The 17,741-nt window shown below is 51.5% G+C and overlaps 1 protein-coding gene across 1 annotated transcript; it reads right to left on the bottom strand.

The window, feature by feature from the left end:
* Positions 1–1,072: 1,072 nt before the first annotated feature.
* grin2cb (glutamate receptor, ionotropic, N-methyl D-aspartate 2Cb) lies at positions 1,073–16,525 on the bottom strand. The gene is made up of 15 exons (XM_068754284.1): positions 16,175–16,525; positions 15,752–15,850; positions 13,682–13,747; positions 13,044–13,232; positions 12,563–12,900; positions 12,350–12,464; positions 11,454–11,665; positions 9,175–9,343; positions 8,600–8,753; positions 8,063–8,188; positions 6,774–7,003; positions 5,297–5,457; positions 4,462–4,649; positions 3,633–3,865; positions 1,073–2,620 (listed from the first exon to the last, which is right to left on the bottom strand). Exons 1-15 carry the CDS (start codon positions 16,523–16,525, stop codon positions 1,073–1,075), a joined length of 4,179 nt encoding a protein of 1,392 aa, XP_068610385.1.
* Positions 16,526–17,741: the final 1,216 nt, after the last annotated feature.

The following is a 17,741-nucleotide window of genomic DNA, read 5'->3' as shown; positions in this document are numbered from 1 at the left end:
CGTTCCTTTTCCTTTCCTTAAACTGATGTGATCACAGCAAGCAATCACAAAAATATGACTCAAGCAGTCAAGGAGACAAACAGACACACGTGCACGCTCATCCAAAAAGGCTCTTTAATTGATCTAAGTGATTAATTACAGGGTGAGGGAGCCAGGTAATATACCGGTAGATACTAGAATAGCTTTCAATTACCGATTTAAATTTGACCGTGTAGCGGTCAGATGGTGGGGCGGGAAACGAGAGACGATGATGGAATATAAAAGAGTGAAAAAGAGAAAGTGAATAAATTCTTAATACAGGCCGATTAGTAGTCTCGATATGGAGACGATAAATATTCCAATCGATCAGCGACGGCTTTACAAAAAAAAAGGAAAAACAACGTGCCGAAAGTTGAAGAAACGCTAAAGCGTGAATATAAATTGCTATTATATGTATAGAATACATGAATGTGACATCAAACATCCCGTTTTCTCTCTATGAAATAGTACGTAGATGAAGAATTGGTTTATTGCGAGGCCCTGTGTGGCGTGCTGCGCAGCCTCACGCTGGGACACGGCGAGGAACCAGACTGCATGGTTTAAGACATCGAGCGCTGGCCAGCGCTGCCCGGTACCGTCGTCCTTTGTGTTCATACGGACTTCTCGTGGAATAAATACTTGAAGGGTTCAGCTCCGAGACTTTAGAAATCTTTTTACAACAAACCCTTTCCCCTCCATCCAACCCCCAAAATGTAAACGGTAAGTATACTCAGCAACACCCAAGACTGACTCCCAACCATCCACGATAAAATACACACAACACGCACAGACATGGCGGGCCGTTGTAAATCTTAGTGAACAGGAAACACTCAAATACTGTCGTAGGAAAATAGAAGCCGGCCCGCTTCAGCTTCCTGAAGGATAGATAAGTCTTTTGAGCTCGCTCGTGTCCACGAAATAAGTCCTGAACGTCTGTTAAATGTGCAGGCCCAGATCCTTCAACACAAAAAGTCACATAGAAAATTACTTCCAAGTCATAAATTCTATAAACACGACGGCCTCACTACGTCCTCCGTCAATTTTTGGGGTCTCGTCAGACCTCAGACTCCAAACTGGATACCCGTCGCCAAGGACGGAGTACGCAGGGACTCCCTGTAAGCTGACCCCGGGCTCCCTGACCTGCTGGGGCCTCTGATCCGGTCTGGGATCCCTGATAGACCCCGTAGGTTCCATACACACTGTCCTGGTACAGCAGAGCCCGCTGGCCTCCGCACCTCCCCCCACCACAAGCCAGCAGCTGGCACACTGGGCTGGGGTTCGGGTGGCCGCTGGAGGCCTGGCTGTGGTGCTGCAGGTCTAGGGGGCCGTGGTAGAGGGGCAGTCCAGGGTACGAGTTCAGGTAGTGTGCGTACTGTCTGCTGAGCAAGCTGGTGGCTCTACGCACCATCCCTCGCCCTAGTCCGGCGCCGTGTCGCACCGCTTCTCCATATGTGGGGAGGTGGGCGGAGTAGGAGTGGCGCAGCCGCTGACCCTTACGCCCATTATGCCTCCTCTGGTCCTCCCTTATGTGGAGGTAGGACTGGTTCCGTGGGAGGCACAGGCTGTTTCGAAGATGGGCGGGGTTGTGGGGCTTCGCGGGTGTGGTCGGCGTTAGAATGCATGGGAACAGGTCTGGCAGGGTGGAACGTGATTGGCTGGACAGGGATGACTGGGAGTCATCCAGTTGGCACATCTGCTCACTGCCCCACGTTGCTTTAAGGAAAGAAGGGCGGCGGTGCCTACGTCGCCCACCCAGCATCAGATCTTCTGGGGGCCAGGAGCCGTAGTTCTCCACCCGGGGGCGAATCTTCTCCTTTGAGTAGATGCTGTCAATGCCCGTGGTGGAGACATGGTTGCCTTGGAGGCGGTTGGCTTTGAGCTCGCTCAGACGAACCGGACTGTTGTCGCTCTTCTCCTGGTCCCTGTGTTTCCTCCTCACTAAATCCTCATCCTCAAAGTGGAAACTCTTGGACCTCCGCTTCCGTCGGGAAAACCCTGTTTGGTGTTGAGGAGAGGCCGCCGTGTGGGAGGAGTAGATATCAGGTAGCTGGAGGTCAGGGCAGGGGATGTATTGCGAGTGAGGATGGGCGTCTACGTAGAGTCTTCCGGTGGTGTGGTAGTGGTGCGGGTGCTGATGAGGGAGTGGCTCGCTCATGGCCAGGTGGGGGCTACTTAGGCTGGACACAGGAAGTGGACGGTCATACAGACATGAAGAAGAGTGAGTTGGGAGCGTGTAGCGCAGCGGCGTGGGTCTGGCCACACCCCTTTGCTGTTTCAAAGAGGAAGTGCTCAGAGGTGTGGTTTGGGAGTGCTGGAGAAAGGGGCAGTGGTTCTCCGTCACGTAAGCAAAGCCTCCCGGCACAGATTCCGTGGCGACTTGTGGAACGCGAATGGGCAAGCTATTGCCGTGACGACTCAACTGCTCTATGGTCTTAGTGGCGTTGTCTAGGGAAGTCTCGACATTGGCGGTTGAGACCAAGTCCTTGGCAGTGCGAAGCATCTTCAGCATGTTTGCTTGGGCGTAGTTGGAGGTCAGGTCGGGATTGGCTAGGACGGACAATCGCCCAGGTTCCTCTACTCCATTGAAACAACTGTAAATGCCCTGGGAGATGAAACACAATGGAAAGATAGAATAAATCACCTTAGTAATTGTAATTAAATTAAACCGTTAGCACAGAGCAGTTTAACCTTGACTCCACCTAGAGGTCCGGAGGGGAAACTATCACGGGTGAGGCTTCTGGTCGAGATGACAATCCATCTCCTGATGAAAATTACAAACCTGATTTCATTAATATCTCACTCCAATAATTTTTATAAAAAAGGCGGGACTCAGTCGCCTATTTTCCTGGGACTCAATGGGTTAAATCTGGGAGGAATGCCCTGATAAGAGTATGGATGGCCCTGCATCCCCTGCGGAACCAGCAACTCCCTGCATGGTCAAACTGCCAAATCCCAGGCTTCCAGTTAGTTGGCTGTGAGATTCTAAAAGAGCCAAATTAAATTTGGCCTTTGGGGCTGCCCCACACGGATTAATGCTCAGATAGTCATTTAGCCATTAATCTGATGAAACCCTGATCCGGGCCCAGTGGTGTAATTGCATGGCAGAGGAGCCTGGAGTCCACAGACGGTAACCTCAGCTAAGGCTTTTCGACTTTTAACCGCGTCCCCAAATAACGCCGTTCAAGCTGCACGTCGAGTCAGACTGGCTGCAGATGAAGCGTCCAGAGTTCTTGTCTTTAATATGTCTTCGCACCCCTCCCTTCACAATGAGTATTCCGCACCGTTTTATAACATCTTAACAAGAACCCTCCAATGAAACCGTTTAATTACATGCAAATGAAGATCCATCTTCGCTCATTAATCATCCCATGGGCGTGCCTTTGAAGCGCGTCGCGCCGCAAAGACAAGCACCCGCTCAGATTCGCAATAATCAATCAGCCTGTCTTTCCATCTCAACCAAACCGTTGGCGAGCTGCGCGATTACGGCGAGCCAAAAGCTAAACAAACGAGACGTGCAGAAATCAGTGAAGCACTCTCTCAACGTCTCTTACGCCAATTAAGAAAGCCGCGCTCAACCCAGCATCGCTTCCAAACAGCTAATTTCCCCGTCTTACCCTGCTGATGGCCAACAGGAAGTCGAGTTTGTGCGACTTGCGGAGGGAGTGTCTCAGCTTCCAGTAAAGCAGATGTTCCCAGGCAAACACCAGCAGGCTGAGTCCCATGGCAACGAGCAGCATGTAGAAGACGCCCGCCATGTTGTCGATGTCCAGCTTGCTGCTCATCACTTCGTTCTTTTCGTTCTGGCAGATGCCCGACAGCCACACCGTCTCCAGACGCTGGGTGTCTCCTGCAGGAAGGGACGTACGTGAGACGGATTTCCAGTTTGCATCCCTCGCTCACGCTTCGTCAGTAACTGGTGGCCTAGAGTGAATTTATAGTCTTTGAATACATCACCATTAGCAATCACTAGCATATTAGCTCCAGATTTGCGAACAGGTGGCCTTCTCTTGAACTGCCCCCCCCCCCCCCCCAAGCGGCCTCCTACAGGGAACGTGGCCCGTTCCATCACTCGGCTTCCACACGCTGACCACAAATGCACTCTTGATTACGTCATCACAGAAAGCTCAGAGTGGCTGCGAGCGATTGTGTGCTGGTTCTTAAGCTCTGGGAGGGAGGAGGAGGGTATTAACTCCACACCAACAGCTGTCAAGGTGAGCGCGTGTGTGTGTGTGCGTGCGCGTGTGTGTGTGTGTGTGTGGAGGTAGGAGTGTGTAATGGAGATAATCATATTCCAAAGTCTGCCTGCTGTTCCACAGGATATTAACTCTTCCCTGTAAAACCACATCCCGGCTGATCCACCACACACACCCGACTGGAACGGAGCCGGTCCCGCGGTTCACGTGCACGGTGAGACAGGAACGCATGCAAACGTGCAAAACCCACCGTCTCCGAGGAACTGCAGCAGCGCCAGGTCAATGTGGCGCTTCCAGCGGGAGTCCTTCTGCAGGGCGATGCCGTATCCTGTGGTTGCAAACACTTTCCCGCTGCCGATGGTCACCAGCTTGCAGCCCTCGTCCTTCCCGGCCATGTAGTTCAGCACAGCGGCGTCGTAGATGAAGGCGTCCAGCTTCCTGCACGCAGGGATGATCATCTTTGTCTGAGGGAGTGTTGAGCAGTTAGCATGTTTTAGCATGTTAAATATAAGTCTTCTGTACCACAAAAATGGTTTTTTAGGCTTCTTCTACCCTGCAGGCTGATGTTGCAGTTCGTTCGTCGGCTAGGACTTCAAATTGAATCGGAATTTGCAAAGACTTAAAAATCTTACATCTGGAAACATGAGATTAATAATTACCCTCTAGAGTCTGATATCGCAATCCAGAGCGGCGCGTTGCTAATGTGGCCGAAATAAAGGGATGACGCAATATTCCAGACCTGCTTTTAATCCTTTGAAAGTGAATTTTCAGCCCATGCAGGGAATTATGTCAAAGTATAAAGTATAAACTCTTTGTAAAAAAAAAAAAAGGAGCTAAAAATATGTAAAGTCGCTTAAAGCTTTTTGATCTCATTCTTTCTGAAACCTTGACACGCGACAGACTCTCATCTAAAAATACACCCGTCATGTCGGCCTTCATTTCAAAAAGGTGCTCCAGCACAGAGAGCATCGAGTCTCTGCTGTGTCACCCAAATTACAATCATTATTCGTGGGACGTCTCACCCGCTGGATAATAACCACTCTCATCTAAAGGCAAGATCCTGTTAAGGTGTCGCCACACTCTACCCGGTTTTGAGGCTTTCCAGCGCCTCCTCCACCCCCTTCTGGTTGTACTTCATCATGTGTGAATGCATGTCGAGGTAGTTGCTGCGGATGTTCCTCTCCGTGCTCCCGTTTGGGACGGTCCCGAATCGGAAAGGAGGGTAATGCTCGTGCGGTTTCTGGAACTGTAGGGAGACAGCGGATGAGGACAGGGGAAGTGGGCGAGAAGACATGAGGGATGAGGGGAGAGGGAGACAAGAGAATAGAAGGAGGTGAGAGATGAAAGGTTTTGGTAAGGAGGGAGGGAGGGGGAGAGAGAGGGGAGAGTAAAGAGAGTGTGGAAGGAGAGGAGAGAGAGACTGGAGGGAGCGAGAGCCGAGCGGGAGACAGGAGGAGAAGGAGAGAGGGATGGGAGAGGTGGGAGATGGTGTCGAAAGAAGAGAGGGTAACAGGGAGAAATGGGGGGGTGGAGGGGGGGGGGGTGCAGTAGGAGCAGAAGGACCAAAGAGGACAGAGAATGGAGAGTTAGGAAAGAGAGAGAATAAAAAGGGAAGGGATTCGTAGAATAAAAAAGAGAAAAAGAAGCAGAGGCGAGGACAAAGGAAAAATAAATAAATGAAAGAAAAATAAGATGAATAAGGAAAATGAATCAGGGGGGAGAAAAGGAGAACATTTAATAAAAAGGGAAAAGAAATTAGGAGAGGAGAAAAAGTAAAGGAGGAAGGAGGAGATGAAAAAATAAAAGGAAAGGTGACGGAAGCAAAAAGGTAGAATAATTTCGAAGAGAGAAAAAAGAACCAGAATGAAGGAATAGTTGGAAAATATAGTAAAGAGGAACAACTCAGTTAAATGAAATCAGTTTCATTACTTCTTCCTGAATAAATCTTTTCTAAATGATGCCATAAAGCAGCCGTTTGAATAATGTCCTGCTTACAGATGATCCTAACCCAGTTCCATTTTGTTCCCGATCCGGGTTTTACGTTTCACCCATCGATGCGTTAATATCAGCAGAAGAAAATAGTCCATAGCGCCCAATTAGCCTTGGTGACGGCGCTGACCTTTGGAGCAAATGAATGAACCAATCACAATGAGCGTGTGTGTGTGTGTGTGTGTGGGTGTGTTTGCAATGGCATCATCACTCTTCCACCAGAATGGATTCGGATTAGAACGCTATTAATCTATTACTTCACAATCAGCCCACGAGAAAAGATGAGGGGTCCGAGGATAGGTCCCTGCAGCCTTCATCCTGAAACCCTTTTATGTTCGCAGCGGAAGTTCCTCCGGTAAATGAGCAGAAAACAAATTTAAATGTAAGCGAACAGGCTGGAAACGTTATTTAAACATCTGTTCGACGCCAATAAGAGGGTCACGTTTAGAGCGTTTATTAACCGGAAGCGTCCCAACTGACACTTTCCTTATCCTTTCAACATGAGAGATGTGAACCCAGCCAGGCTCTGGCCTCAATCCATCTGCAGCTGCCATTGTCTTTCTGGTCTCTTACCTTCTTGTCCGACAGCCCGGACACCGTGTCGATGTACTGCTCCTGGATCATGAAGGCGGCCAGGTTTGCCGTGTAGGAGGCCAGGAAGATGACGGCGAAGAAGGCCCAGATCAGAACCATGATCTTACTGGTCGTTCCTTTTGGGTTTTCAATGGGGACCGAGTTGTTGAAGACGATGCCCCACAGCAGCCACACGGACTTCCCGATGGTGAACGTGGGACCACCGGGGGCTGAGGAAAGAAGGAGAGAGGACAGTCACGGAGGTCGCCTCCCCTGCTCCACCTCTCTGCCCCGCCCTGCTCCGCCTATTGTTTTTGGTCTCGAACAAAAAAAGGAAAGCTGAAACTCTATCTCCATGGTTACCAGAGAGATGAGACCTTCATGTGATCTCTGAGCATTCTCTGTATCTCTCAGAGATTTATGTTCAGGGTTCTTCTCTACGGATTCTAACTGATGCCGTTTTACAAACTTCCGAACTGAAGAATATCGGGACCGCCGCCTGCTCCCACCGCTCCCCCCGTCACCGTTGCTCCTGCGCAGACACGGAGGGTGCCGCCGCCGCCATCCATCAGCGTTTGATTACAGCAGCTGGTAATTAAAAAAGGGGATATGACCTTTAAGACCCGGGGACGAGGCGGGCGCTCTCAGCGCCACGTTCTGGGATTGATTAGCTCTGTCTCTATAATCCCCTTTAGGAACTTTTTCTGAAACGGGTTTGGCATTAAAATTAGCAAATTATATTTCATGCATCCTTTTTTCTTCTTCTAAGCTTCCGGTTATTTTCTGACTTTTAAAAAAGTAAATTTGAACGTCTTTATCCATCATAAAGAGCACAGACCTCCGCCAAGCGCCTCAATCCCACAAAACTGGATCCGTCTCCTCAGGAATTAAAGATAGAACAAACCCGTTGATTTGCTGCGGTGTGGAATCGACTCAGCTATAAAATTAAGCTTGTTAGAAATCTCTGCCTCTATTAAATATTAAATGCACAGCAGCCCCCAAATGCAAATGTGCACCCCCATTATTTGAAAAATCATGATAACATCTGCAATCCATATCTGAGCGGGATGAAATTCAGTCGTCAATTTCCATAAACATCGGTCAATAATCAACCGAGATATTGAGGAATAGATTTTGAAGCTCCATTTACAGAAACCTGGATGTTAACTGGATCATCATCATCTGATCCTGGTAGCATTCCCAACATTTCCTGAAAATGTCATCAAGATCCGTCTGAAACTTGACAGACGGCTAAATTCTGGCAAAATAAATTAAAAAAAAAAACTCACATTTGGCGCTGACCAGGCTGCGATTGTACCCGACTGGGCTGAAGTACTCAAACACAAAAACTGTCACCGCCACGACGGTCAGACACATCACGAACATCATGACCCAAACCGCTGGGCTGTAGGGCTCTGGGGGGGGGGAGGAGAAACAGGAAGGATTAAAGTCAGTCGCTCCAGCTGGGATGGAAGGAGGCCGCCGCGCAGTAGGAGGAGTCAGGAGACCGAAAGTCACTCCTCAGAACTATGTGCTGAATTTTGTTGTTTGGGTTTTGCAAAAAGGGATTTAGGTGTGTGTGTGTGTGTGTGTGTGTGTGTGTGCGGTGCATAAGGGGATTTAGTTGTAGGCTACAGTTATCAGCGGGATAAAAGCTTAATGGGAATTTCCTGAAGCGTCTGCAGAGACAGAACTTACTTAAGTAGGCCATCCCGGGAGAAAGTGGAGGAGGAAGGTGGGAGCAACATGGCCGACATGCACGACAAAGGGAGCTGCAGGAAAAGACCTGCGAGACTGAAACACAAACCGACGCATCGCTTCCGTACCGAGGAAGGCGGACGGGGAGACCGTCCCGTTGCTCCGGGCCACCATGACGCTGATGCCCGTCTCGACGAACGGCACGGAGAAGTCGATGATCTCCGAGCGCTCCTCGTTGATGGTGAGCGAGCCGATGGCCATGTCGGCCCGTCTGTACACCACCTGAGAGGAGAAACGCACGCGGCGGCGGCGGTGAAGGGAAAACGCGGCGAGGCATTGACAGCGGTCGGCGGCTTAAAGCCACGCCTCCTTTGCATTTCATCTGCATTCGTATCAAACTATTTTTGGCTCCTGTATAATGGGTGGATTTCATCACAACAAAACCCGCTTCCCTCCGTCCCGTAGGACGCTGCCGAGCTCTTCTTCGCTGAAAGGAGAGCAAATTTTGAATTTCATGAGCAATGCTTTTTTTAAAAAACTTGTGAGCCATGCTGAAGCAAACAGTTTGCGTTGCTAACGTTTCCTAACGTCCGGCTGCAGAGATGTGAAACAATATCTGTCTCCCCATCTGAGCATCCGGCCATTAGAACTGCTCCGTCTTGGTAACACTTAAGGTGTTCCCTTGCTTTCACACGACTCTCACCTCCCCAATCATTCCGTTCCAGGTCCCACGGACCAGCTTGCCGTGCTTTCCGTTGGTGACCAGGTAGAGGTCGTAGGAGAACTTGATGGTGCGGGACAGCTTCTTCAGGATGTCTATGCAGAAGCCCTTACAGCACAGCTTGGTGTAGGATTCGGGGTGGCCGATGATACTGGAAGAAGAGGGGGAGGGGGGGGGGTACAGTAAGTAAAGTTCTGTTCCATCCTGTGATCAGAAACCCGCTGACAGCCGGGACGGTTGTTATCTTTAGCTCTGAAGCTGTTTGCTGCAGTTCAGAGAGTCTAAATATGTTGAAAGAACCAACGACGGCCGGCTCACTGGCTGCAATCAACGTCAAGACGATGCCTTCAAAGAGCGCACGTGCACGTGCACAAACACACGCACGCACTCAGTGATGCGGCGGCGGCGGCGGCCTCTAATCAAAGGCCATTAAGGTGTGAGACATGTGAGAGACGCTCACTTCCTCTCCGTGGCCTCGCGACTTAATGGGGTGAAGAAGAAGACAAGAGAAGGACAGCAAAAATAATAATACTGATAAACAACGGGGGGGGGGGGGGGGGGGGCGCTGAAAGCAACGGAGGACGGCGAAGGTTTGACCGGACGGGAAGTGTTCTACCTTCGCAGTCGTGCTGCGTTTTGTCACACAGATGCCGGCGAGGCAGCAGAAGAGACTGATTCAGAAATAGCACGTGAGCGAAAGCGTGAAACGCCGAGTCGGGAAGAGCGCGATCGACTCGAGATTTATACAAAACTTAACGCTTTAGAAAGACCGGCTGCTTTCACAGGACTCCATGAAGCTACGCTAATTAACTGCTGCAGGATCTCAACACCTGTCGTCATTATGCACACACACACACACACACACACACACAGGCGTGTTGCGCAGTATCCTTCCACAGTTCGCTGCAGAATGCCCAGAAACTAGTGCAGCGTGGAGGGAAGCGCCGTGAGGGAGTCTCAGACGGAGAGGAGGGACTCTCAGGTGAACAGAAGGCGGGGAGCATGAGGAGAAACAACAAGGAGGCCTCGCAGGGCTGCGGCTTTAGTGTTCAGGAGCACAGGAGGACAGATGGAAGGAGCGGGAGGAGGAGGAGGAGGAGGAGGAGGTTGCCATCACTAGCGACGATGCTAGAAGAACAAACTAGAAGCATAATGTTGCTGCAAAGGCTAACGCCAGGTCACATGACCCGAGAGATGTCACACCTGTACGGGAACTCGTAGCACAACATTGAGCCGGAGAGCTAACGGGGGGGACCGGAGGGAGGAGCTAAACGCCTCGCATCCAGCCTCGAGGCAGATGCTTGGCTTCTTTGCGGCACCCGGTGACTCATCCGAAGAGTTCCGAACGGAAATGCACAAAAGATAAATAAATTACAAATCACTGTTTTGTGCCCTCTGCAAAGATGCTCGTGTTTTTCTCAAGCGTCTCTCGGCAGGATTAAACCGAAGAAACCGGGTTTTCATGAAATGAGACGGGAGGGCCGGGCATAAGACGGGCTCGGATTTGATTCCCCTTCGGGAGCGGATCCGGAAGCAGGAATGTTCAGGAACGCTCCGCCGAAGTTTAGCGATATGTGTGATCGGTGTCCGGCGGCTGCAGGTGTCCCACCGGGCCGGGCCCGACACATCCGGACCGGGCCCGGATTTCAGCGTGGACCTCCTGCTGTTAATCAGGACAGAGGGAGGCTTAGCGTTCCGGCCAAAGAGGCCATCATCTGTCCGAAGACGTGAATTTAATGAGGTAGACAAAACGCTTTTAATCACGCTAAACATCTGCTCCGATGGGGAAGGTGCTCAAACGGCACGGCAGGATTAACTGCCCCCCACCCTCCAACCTCGTTCTCTGCTCCTAGCTCATTGGTCACCTTCCAAATGGAACACGCCGGGCCCGGGAGAAAGAGATACAGAAAGAGGATAGGATGGGATAACAGCTGTCCCGCGTTGGAGCGATAAATCTTCACTGCCGATCAATATGCCGCTACGTCGCTCTCTTTATGATTAAAGTCAATTCAGGGAAAAAGTCAGAAGTATCTGAAATATCGACTCTGATTTTGGGCTTTAATCCGGAATAAATATTAACAGAAAGTTGTTTCTAAGCAGCGATTCGGGTCTTCCGATCTGGAAAACAACCCTTTTGTCCGTCACAGCCAACGAGATTAATAGTTCATTCACACCTCCTCCTCTTCCTCCTCCTCCTCCTCCTCTTTACTGGCGGCGCTCAGCGCTTAAAGGACTACAGATGTGTCAGGCCGTTTGCCTACCTCGCCGTACGGTTGGCCTGGCGCCTGCAGGGCACCGTGTTGCGGACGCACGTTCCGGTTCCCGGGTCCACGTTCTCCACAATGACGAAGGGATGCTCCTCCAGGGTCGCCACGGTGAGGTGACGGTCGTCGGACACCTGCTCCAGGAAGCTGCCGTACCGAGGCCAGACCGGGTAGCGGACCTGGAGGATCCCCCGGCCAAATGTGCCCACCTTGGAGGAGAGCAGGCGGGCGGCACAGAACCACAGGGGTGCTTAGGGGGGAATTATACGCTACGCAGTTATTTATTTAACTCTGCATATTCACATTCAAATTATTCCGGATGAAGATGATGATGATGATGATGATGAAAAACATGTTAAAGTACCAGGATGTCATGAAGTTCGATTTACGATCGACACATGCATAAAACCAAGCGCACTTCAACATGTCCATGTCACACACACACACACACACGTATGTGCGCACGTATTCCAGGAGGTGACATTGATAAGGTAGGCCGGTCTTTCTAGAGCTCAGAGATTACATTCAGGCCTGGTCGCACGTTGGTAATAACCCCCCCCCCCCTCGGGCTTCAAAAGTGTGTGTGTGCATGTAAAAGGAGCGAAAATACAATGATCGGGGTGCAAGGGGGGGGGGGGACTACAACGTCAGCAGGCACGCCGCTATATCGATTTGAAATCCCGCCTTCAAATGTCACCTATTGTTCAGAGAGCGCTTTCGCCATCGATAGTTCCCTCCGCCGGCTTTTTGCCAAAATGTCTCCGCCGGGCTCGACCTTGTTGTTGTGTTTGTAGGTCAGAGGATTTGAACCTCCCGCCATGGGGAGGGATCGAGGGAAGGGGATGCAAAGCCATAATAACGCAAAGCCCGCAACGTCAGCTCGTCGGGTTTACCTTGTCCCAGATTCTGTCCCGGTCCAGAGCGACGATGACCATGGAGGGGTTGGTGAGGAAGCCTTGGCTGTTGAACGACAGGTCTTTCCTCTCCCACGTCACGTTCAGCATGTGTCTGCAACCCACGGCAACGCGAGAAGGCGTTCGTGAGCGGTCGTTGGTCCACGACCACGTCCAGAACCACGTCTAACGGGAAGCGTCGGGGCTCCTCACCTGAACAGAACGTTGTCCGAGTGTCTGGCCGGGTTGTTGCAATCCCCGCGCCCCTCGGGAATGAAGCCGTGCTGCTTCTTGAAGCTCTCGGCGGCTTTCGCCACGATGGCGACGCCCTCCCTCACCCTCTGGCGCAAGCTCTTCCTCCACTGGTCCGTAATGACTCCGATGACGCCGACCGGGAAGCTAACAGGAGGGGTGACGTCTGGGTTTCCCACGGCCAGACTGGGGAGGATCCAGATGTAGCCCGGGCCCAGGAGGCCCACCTCGGCTGCCTGCTCAAACAGGTACCGCGCCTCCTCGTAGGAGCAGTAGGCCAGCAACACCTGAGAGTCCACCTGCGGACGGAAAATTCATTGCTTCGACTTTCGGGAGTGTTTCAGTGTAATCCCCGCAAACAGAGGGACAAACCAACTCCAGCAAAGACAAACTGGCCACTAGAGGGCGCAACCCAATCCAGAGTTTGCGCATCCCGTCTTACCTGCTGTAGCAGACGCTTGGTTTTCACTTCGTTCGACCCGACGGACATTTCCAGAGAGAGCACGTCCTCCAGATTCCAAAGGAAATAGGAAGTGTCCGTGTACGACTGCACGATGTCCACAAAGGTGTCGTATCCCGGCAACAAGCTGGTGATCACCGTGAACTCGCCCCAGTCGTACTCCTCCATAATCTGAAACGGGGGGGGGGTAGAAATAAATCAGTCAGGTTGCGAGGACCGCTAATGGAAAGATCAATACTCTCTACTGGAACTAGCTGGTTAGCTTAGCTTCTGTGGATGAAGGTGTTGATTGGGAAAACCTGAAAGGTCAAATTGGGGTCGCGTGGCAGGACCGTGTGGAAGAGTTTGCATTTCACCACAAATATCTCCAAATGATTGTTTTGAGTGAATTTAATTTGGATTATCATGTTGACCCAAAAAACATTGTTCCGTTTAAGCCTCCTGATCCCGCGGGAGTTCGTACAATCTATTCTATTAGTTCGGAAATCTGTCCAGAGAGCTTCAGATCAGGGATTCCCCTCCGATACGCGGCGTTAATCGCCTGAGTGGTCCCAGCTGGTGAACGGAATATGGTACGGCAGCCGAGATAGAACCTTTTTATTCACGTTTTTTTTTTCTACCTTGAACATGCAGACGACCTGCTGCTCCAGAGACGCTCCCATCTGAAGGAAGGAGGATCCGTCCGCCTGGAAAGAGTCAGAGATGCTCATATTTATTCGTGGGGAACAGTCTTTCACAGGGGATTAAAGATGAATGACGCGACGGCGTCTCCAGGCGCCGGTTTATCCCCTCAAAAGCTTCAGAAGGGTGGAAACGGGAATTTTCTCTGACACGTATTCAGGTGAAATATATGACGGCGTTCGGCTTCCCCTCGGCGGAAGCAAGCCGACGACAGGGTTGTGAAATTAGCTCCCGGTACGGATACAGTAGGCAATCTGTAAATTATCTGTAGGGTAATTATCGTGGTGTGAAACCCAGAGGCCATTGATGCGCCTTTCCCATTCCCAGCGATCCTGACCCGTTTACGGAGTTCCAGGGTCATGAGGCAGACAGACAGACAGACAGACAGACGAGTGGAGAAAGCAGGTCAGATATAAATGTCCAAAAAAAAAGAAACGGGCGCTCTGATCCAATGAGCGGCGCCGACACAAACAGAGCGTGACTTTAGCATCACAGCCGCAGACTGTGGACCCAGAAATATCGTCTTCCACTTTCGGCTGTAAATTGTAATAAACGGTTTTTACACGCTTGGACGCTCTCAGCTTCACGTCCAGAGGCGGCGACCATTCCAGACCGCCATCGCCTACGGAGGAGGCGGCTAATTATTCCCTGTTTGCAAAACAAAGCACCCCCCCCCCCCCCCCCCCCCCATCACAGAGGTTTAATCCGTGGGGGGGGCAGGATGAGTGGGTCACCTGGCCCTTTTTCTCTCGCTCTAATCCATGACTCAACATCTGGATGCAGTGCCCCCTAATGATCCCCCCAGCTCTCTCTCTCTCTCACACACACACCTTATTAAAGTCTTTTCATCTTTTTTCTTCCATTCTTTTCTCTCTCTCTCTTTCATTTCCTCCTCTCGGTTTGCGTGTGTCGGACACAAGACGAACTTCCTCTCCTCCCTACAGTCTTTTCATCTTTGCCTCTTTCCCTCCTTCCCAAAGAGACGGATCACTGAGACAGGAACCCTAAAATAAGTGGCATCTTTTTAAAACGCGCCCATCAAAGACGCTCGCCGTCGTCAGGCTATTGATAATCAGGCGCCGTTCAGCTCTTTTATCCGCGGAGAGAAGCGTTGTCTTTCTCCATCCATCCACCTGTCCCATTGTGCGAGACGCCACAGAGTGTAGAGCAGAGCGGAGGAGCAAGGGGGGGTGGGGGGGGCTGAACGAGGCCTCCGACAGGAAGACCTCTGTGGAGCGCCGTCACTCAGCTCCGGGCTCTCGGCTCAACGCCATCTGCACTTTTGTGTTAAACGGCAGAGACTGAATCAGAATGAATAAACAGAACCAAGAACCACCTGACAGCGGCCTCCAAAGGAGATCCGGTGGGGGGGGGGGGGGTCACGAGCACCTCCGTGACGCACAAAGGTCACAAAGAGGGGAGGTGATCCCACGCAGGAGCAGGCGGTGAGAGAGAACGATAAAATGGGAAAAGAGTGAGCGGCCTGAAGTTTGGGGTGAATTAGAGGCGCTCCTGGAGTCCAATTAAGAGTTTAATAGAGTCCTGGAGTTCGTAGGGGGGGGGGTGTGCTTCTGGCATCAGACAGGTGGGGGGGAATGAATCCATTGCGCTCTGCTCTGCTCTGCGAGGGTGTTCGTGTGTGTTTCCTATGCGTGAGAGTCGATCTATAAATAGGAGGTGTTGACGATGGAAATGAAGCAACGCTCTTCCAGCACGAGAGGATGATGATGATGATGATGATGATGATGATGATGTGGATGACGTGTCTCCTCTTTGCTGCAGCTGCGCCGCTCGCCTGCCGTCCGCCACCCATCTCCGTGCACGCTCAAATCCGTCTGTGTCGCTCGCACCCAAAATATTTGCATGCAGCATGCGCCGCTGGTAAAAGCGGGTTTCACTGCTCTGACCTACTTAAGTTGTTTTAAGATGAGTGACGCTGCCGTGGAAACGGTCTGAGACTGGAAGCTGGGGGCTGGGGGGGGGGGGGGGGTTCATTATTCTGACGGTACCTTGTAGGGAATGACGACCGCAGAGCCGCCGCTGACGCCCATGATAGGAAGAGCCGTCTGGGTGGAGAGGAAGTCCAGGATCTGTGCCACTTCGGCCACCTGAGGGTGAAACGGGGGTCGGCTGGTCAAACAGGAAGGGCTCAAATTCCTCATTCCTCAGACCGTAGTGAAAAGCAGCGTTTAAAGTTGCCTTTACTGTCATGGCGGCCGCTCATCAAACATAAATACGAGGCAGCGACTTTAGAGTCAGCGGTTTGAGTCCTCCTCCCTCTGCAGACGGGGGGGTCGCCCCGCTTTGGCTCGCCCGCTTTGTGATTTAAGATGACAGGAGGAGCGCTTTTAAATTTAAACGTTGCCTTGCGCAGCTTCGGGAGGCTCAGACGTGAGCGACTGAAACGCCAAACTAGCGTGAAACGTTCTCACCTGAGTCCCCGCGCTCGACCCGACGTCGTCCTCAAACACCACGCCGTGCAGCTTCTCCGTTGCCATGGCGTCGCAGAGGTGCGTCAGGAGGTCGCGGGGGTTGGTGTCGTTGACCAGCACGGTCACCGGGCTGACCACCACCGGCAGGTCGACAAAGTTTTCCCCGCTGAGGCGACCTCTGACCTCGCTCTGGTAGCTGGAGCCGCTGAACACCACCGCCACGTTGACGGTCGGGTGGAGGAGGAGAGGACGGGTCTGCGAGGGGAGCGGGGAGGAGACGAGGACGAGGAGAGGAAGGAGGAAAAGAGGAGGCCAAGGGGAGGAGGGGCGATGTCCCCTGGGAACGGCCATGTTGGCAGACTACTGCCTGGAACGGGGGGGGGCAGGAGAAAGAGAAAGTCAAACATGCAAGCTGCTTGACTTTTATGTTTTTGACTCATAATCCGTCCCCCCCCCGTCCCCCATCTTTTGTGCATCAGTGTTCGCCCTGCACTCCTGTGTCATCACCGTGTGTCCATGTGTGTGCGTGTAATCCTCCATAATCCCACCCCCAGTGTCATGACTGTAATCACCTCTCCATCTCCACACACACACACGCCAGACCTGGTTGGATAAGTTCCTTTCACAGCACTGCGGTGACGTGGGGCGTCACCTTAGCTCCTCCTTTACGGTCCAGATCCGTAATTGCTCCGACACTTGAACATAATAAACACGTGTCGTATTTGGGATCAACTCTCAGATACAACAACGCTAAAGATGTGTATCGAGCAGTGTCATCTGCATAGAGGGATACGCACCTGTCAACGTAGACTTTGGGAGAGGCTCAAACACAAAATGAGAAGCCCCCCCCCATGTGGGTTTTACTCCCTGCAGAAACCCCCTTCATAAATCTGACACCTTGCCTGTTTCTAAGTCTTCCTGTTGCTTCAGATCTCTTTATTTGTCTCTGCTGTGTCATTACATTTTGATGCAAACACGGAGCAGCCGTTAGCCCGCCACCCACTTGTGCTAAGGGGAGAATAAAAACAAACAACCCCCCCCCCCCACAAAGGAGAATCCTGAGTGGAACAGATTCCCAGTGGCAGAAAAAACCTCAACTCTTATTCAACATCCTCGCATGTGCTTCAATTTACGACCTGGGAGTCACAGAGTCGGATCGGGATTGTGTTCGGAGACCATTCCAGTCCTCTGGGTTGTAGGATGTTGGAGTTTTACATGATTATAATCTGTGGATTGGATTCCTGACAGATTGATAACCAAGATACGTGAGCAGGTTCACTGAGTGAGGATTATTATTTAGATATTCTTGGTCGCTGGTAAATATTTTTTTTTACGGCTACTCTTTTATACTGTGGTTGGTACAGCAGTGGGTGCGTGCATTCAGAACCACAAGTTCTCCTGCTGTACTGCCACTAATCCTTTATGGGGGGGGGGGGGGGGGGATTTGTTGAGTCAAATCCCTGCATGGTTGATTTGTCCAAAACGCTCAGGTTAAGAAAAGGTAATACCTCCAAATATTAAGCCTCACAGAGCCGAGCGGTGGAGGGGGGACCGGCTGGAGGGCACC

The sequence above is a fragment of the Brachionichthys hirsutus genome, chromosome 21, assembly GCF_040956055.1.
Source record: "Brachionichthys hirsutus isolate HB-005 chromosome 21, CSIRO-AGI_Bhir_v1, whole genome shotgun sequence".
Taxonomy (NCBI): Eukaryota; Metazoa; Chordata; class Actinopteri; order Lophiiformes; family Brachionichthyidae; genus Brachionichthys; species Brachionichthys hirsutus.
This window is presented reverse-complemented; position numbering and strand designations above follow the sequence as displayed.

What these genes read in the sequence shown, in the direction of transcription:
- grin2cb (XM_068754284.1), bottom strand. Translation starts at nt 16,525, where the DNA reads ATGGCCGTTCCCAGGGGACATCGCCCCTCCTCCCCTTGGCCTCCTCTT. An exon ending in CGGTCGTCATTCCCTACAAG is followed by an intron (nt 13,748 to 15,751) that starts GTACCGTCAGAA and finishes GACTCTTTCCAG; the next exon opens with GCGGACGGATCCTCCTTCCT. An exon ending in CTGGAAAGCCTCAAAACCGG is followed by an intron (nt 4,650 to 5,296) that starts GTAGAGTGTGGC and finishes CCCTGCGTGCAG; the next exon opens with GAAGCTGGACGCCTTCATCT.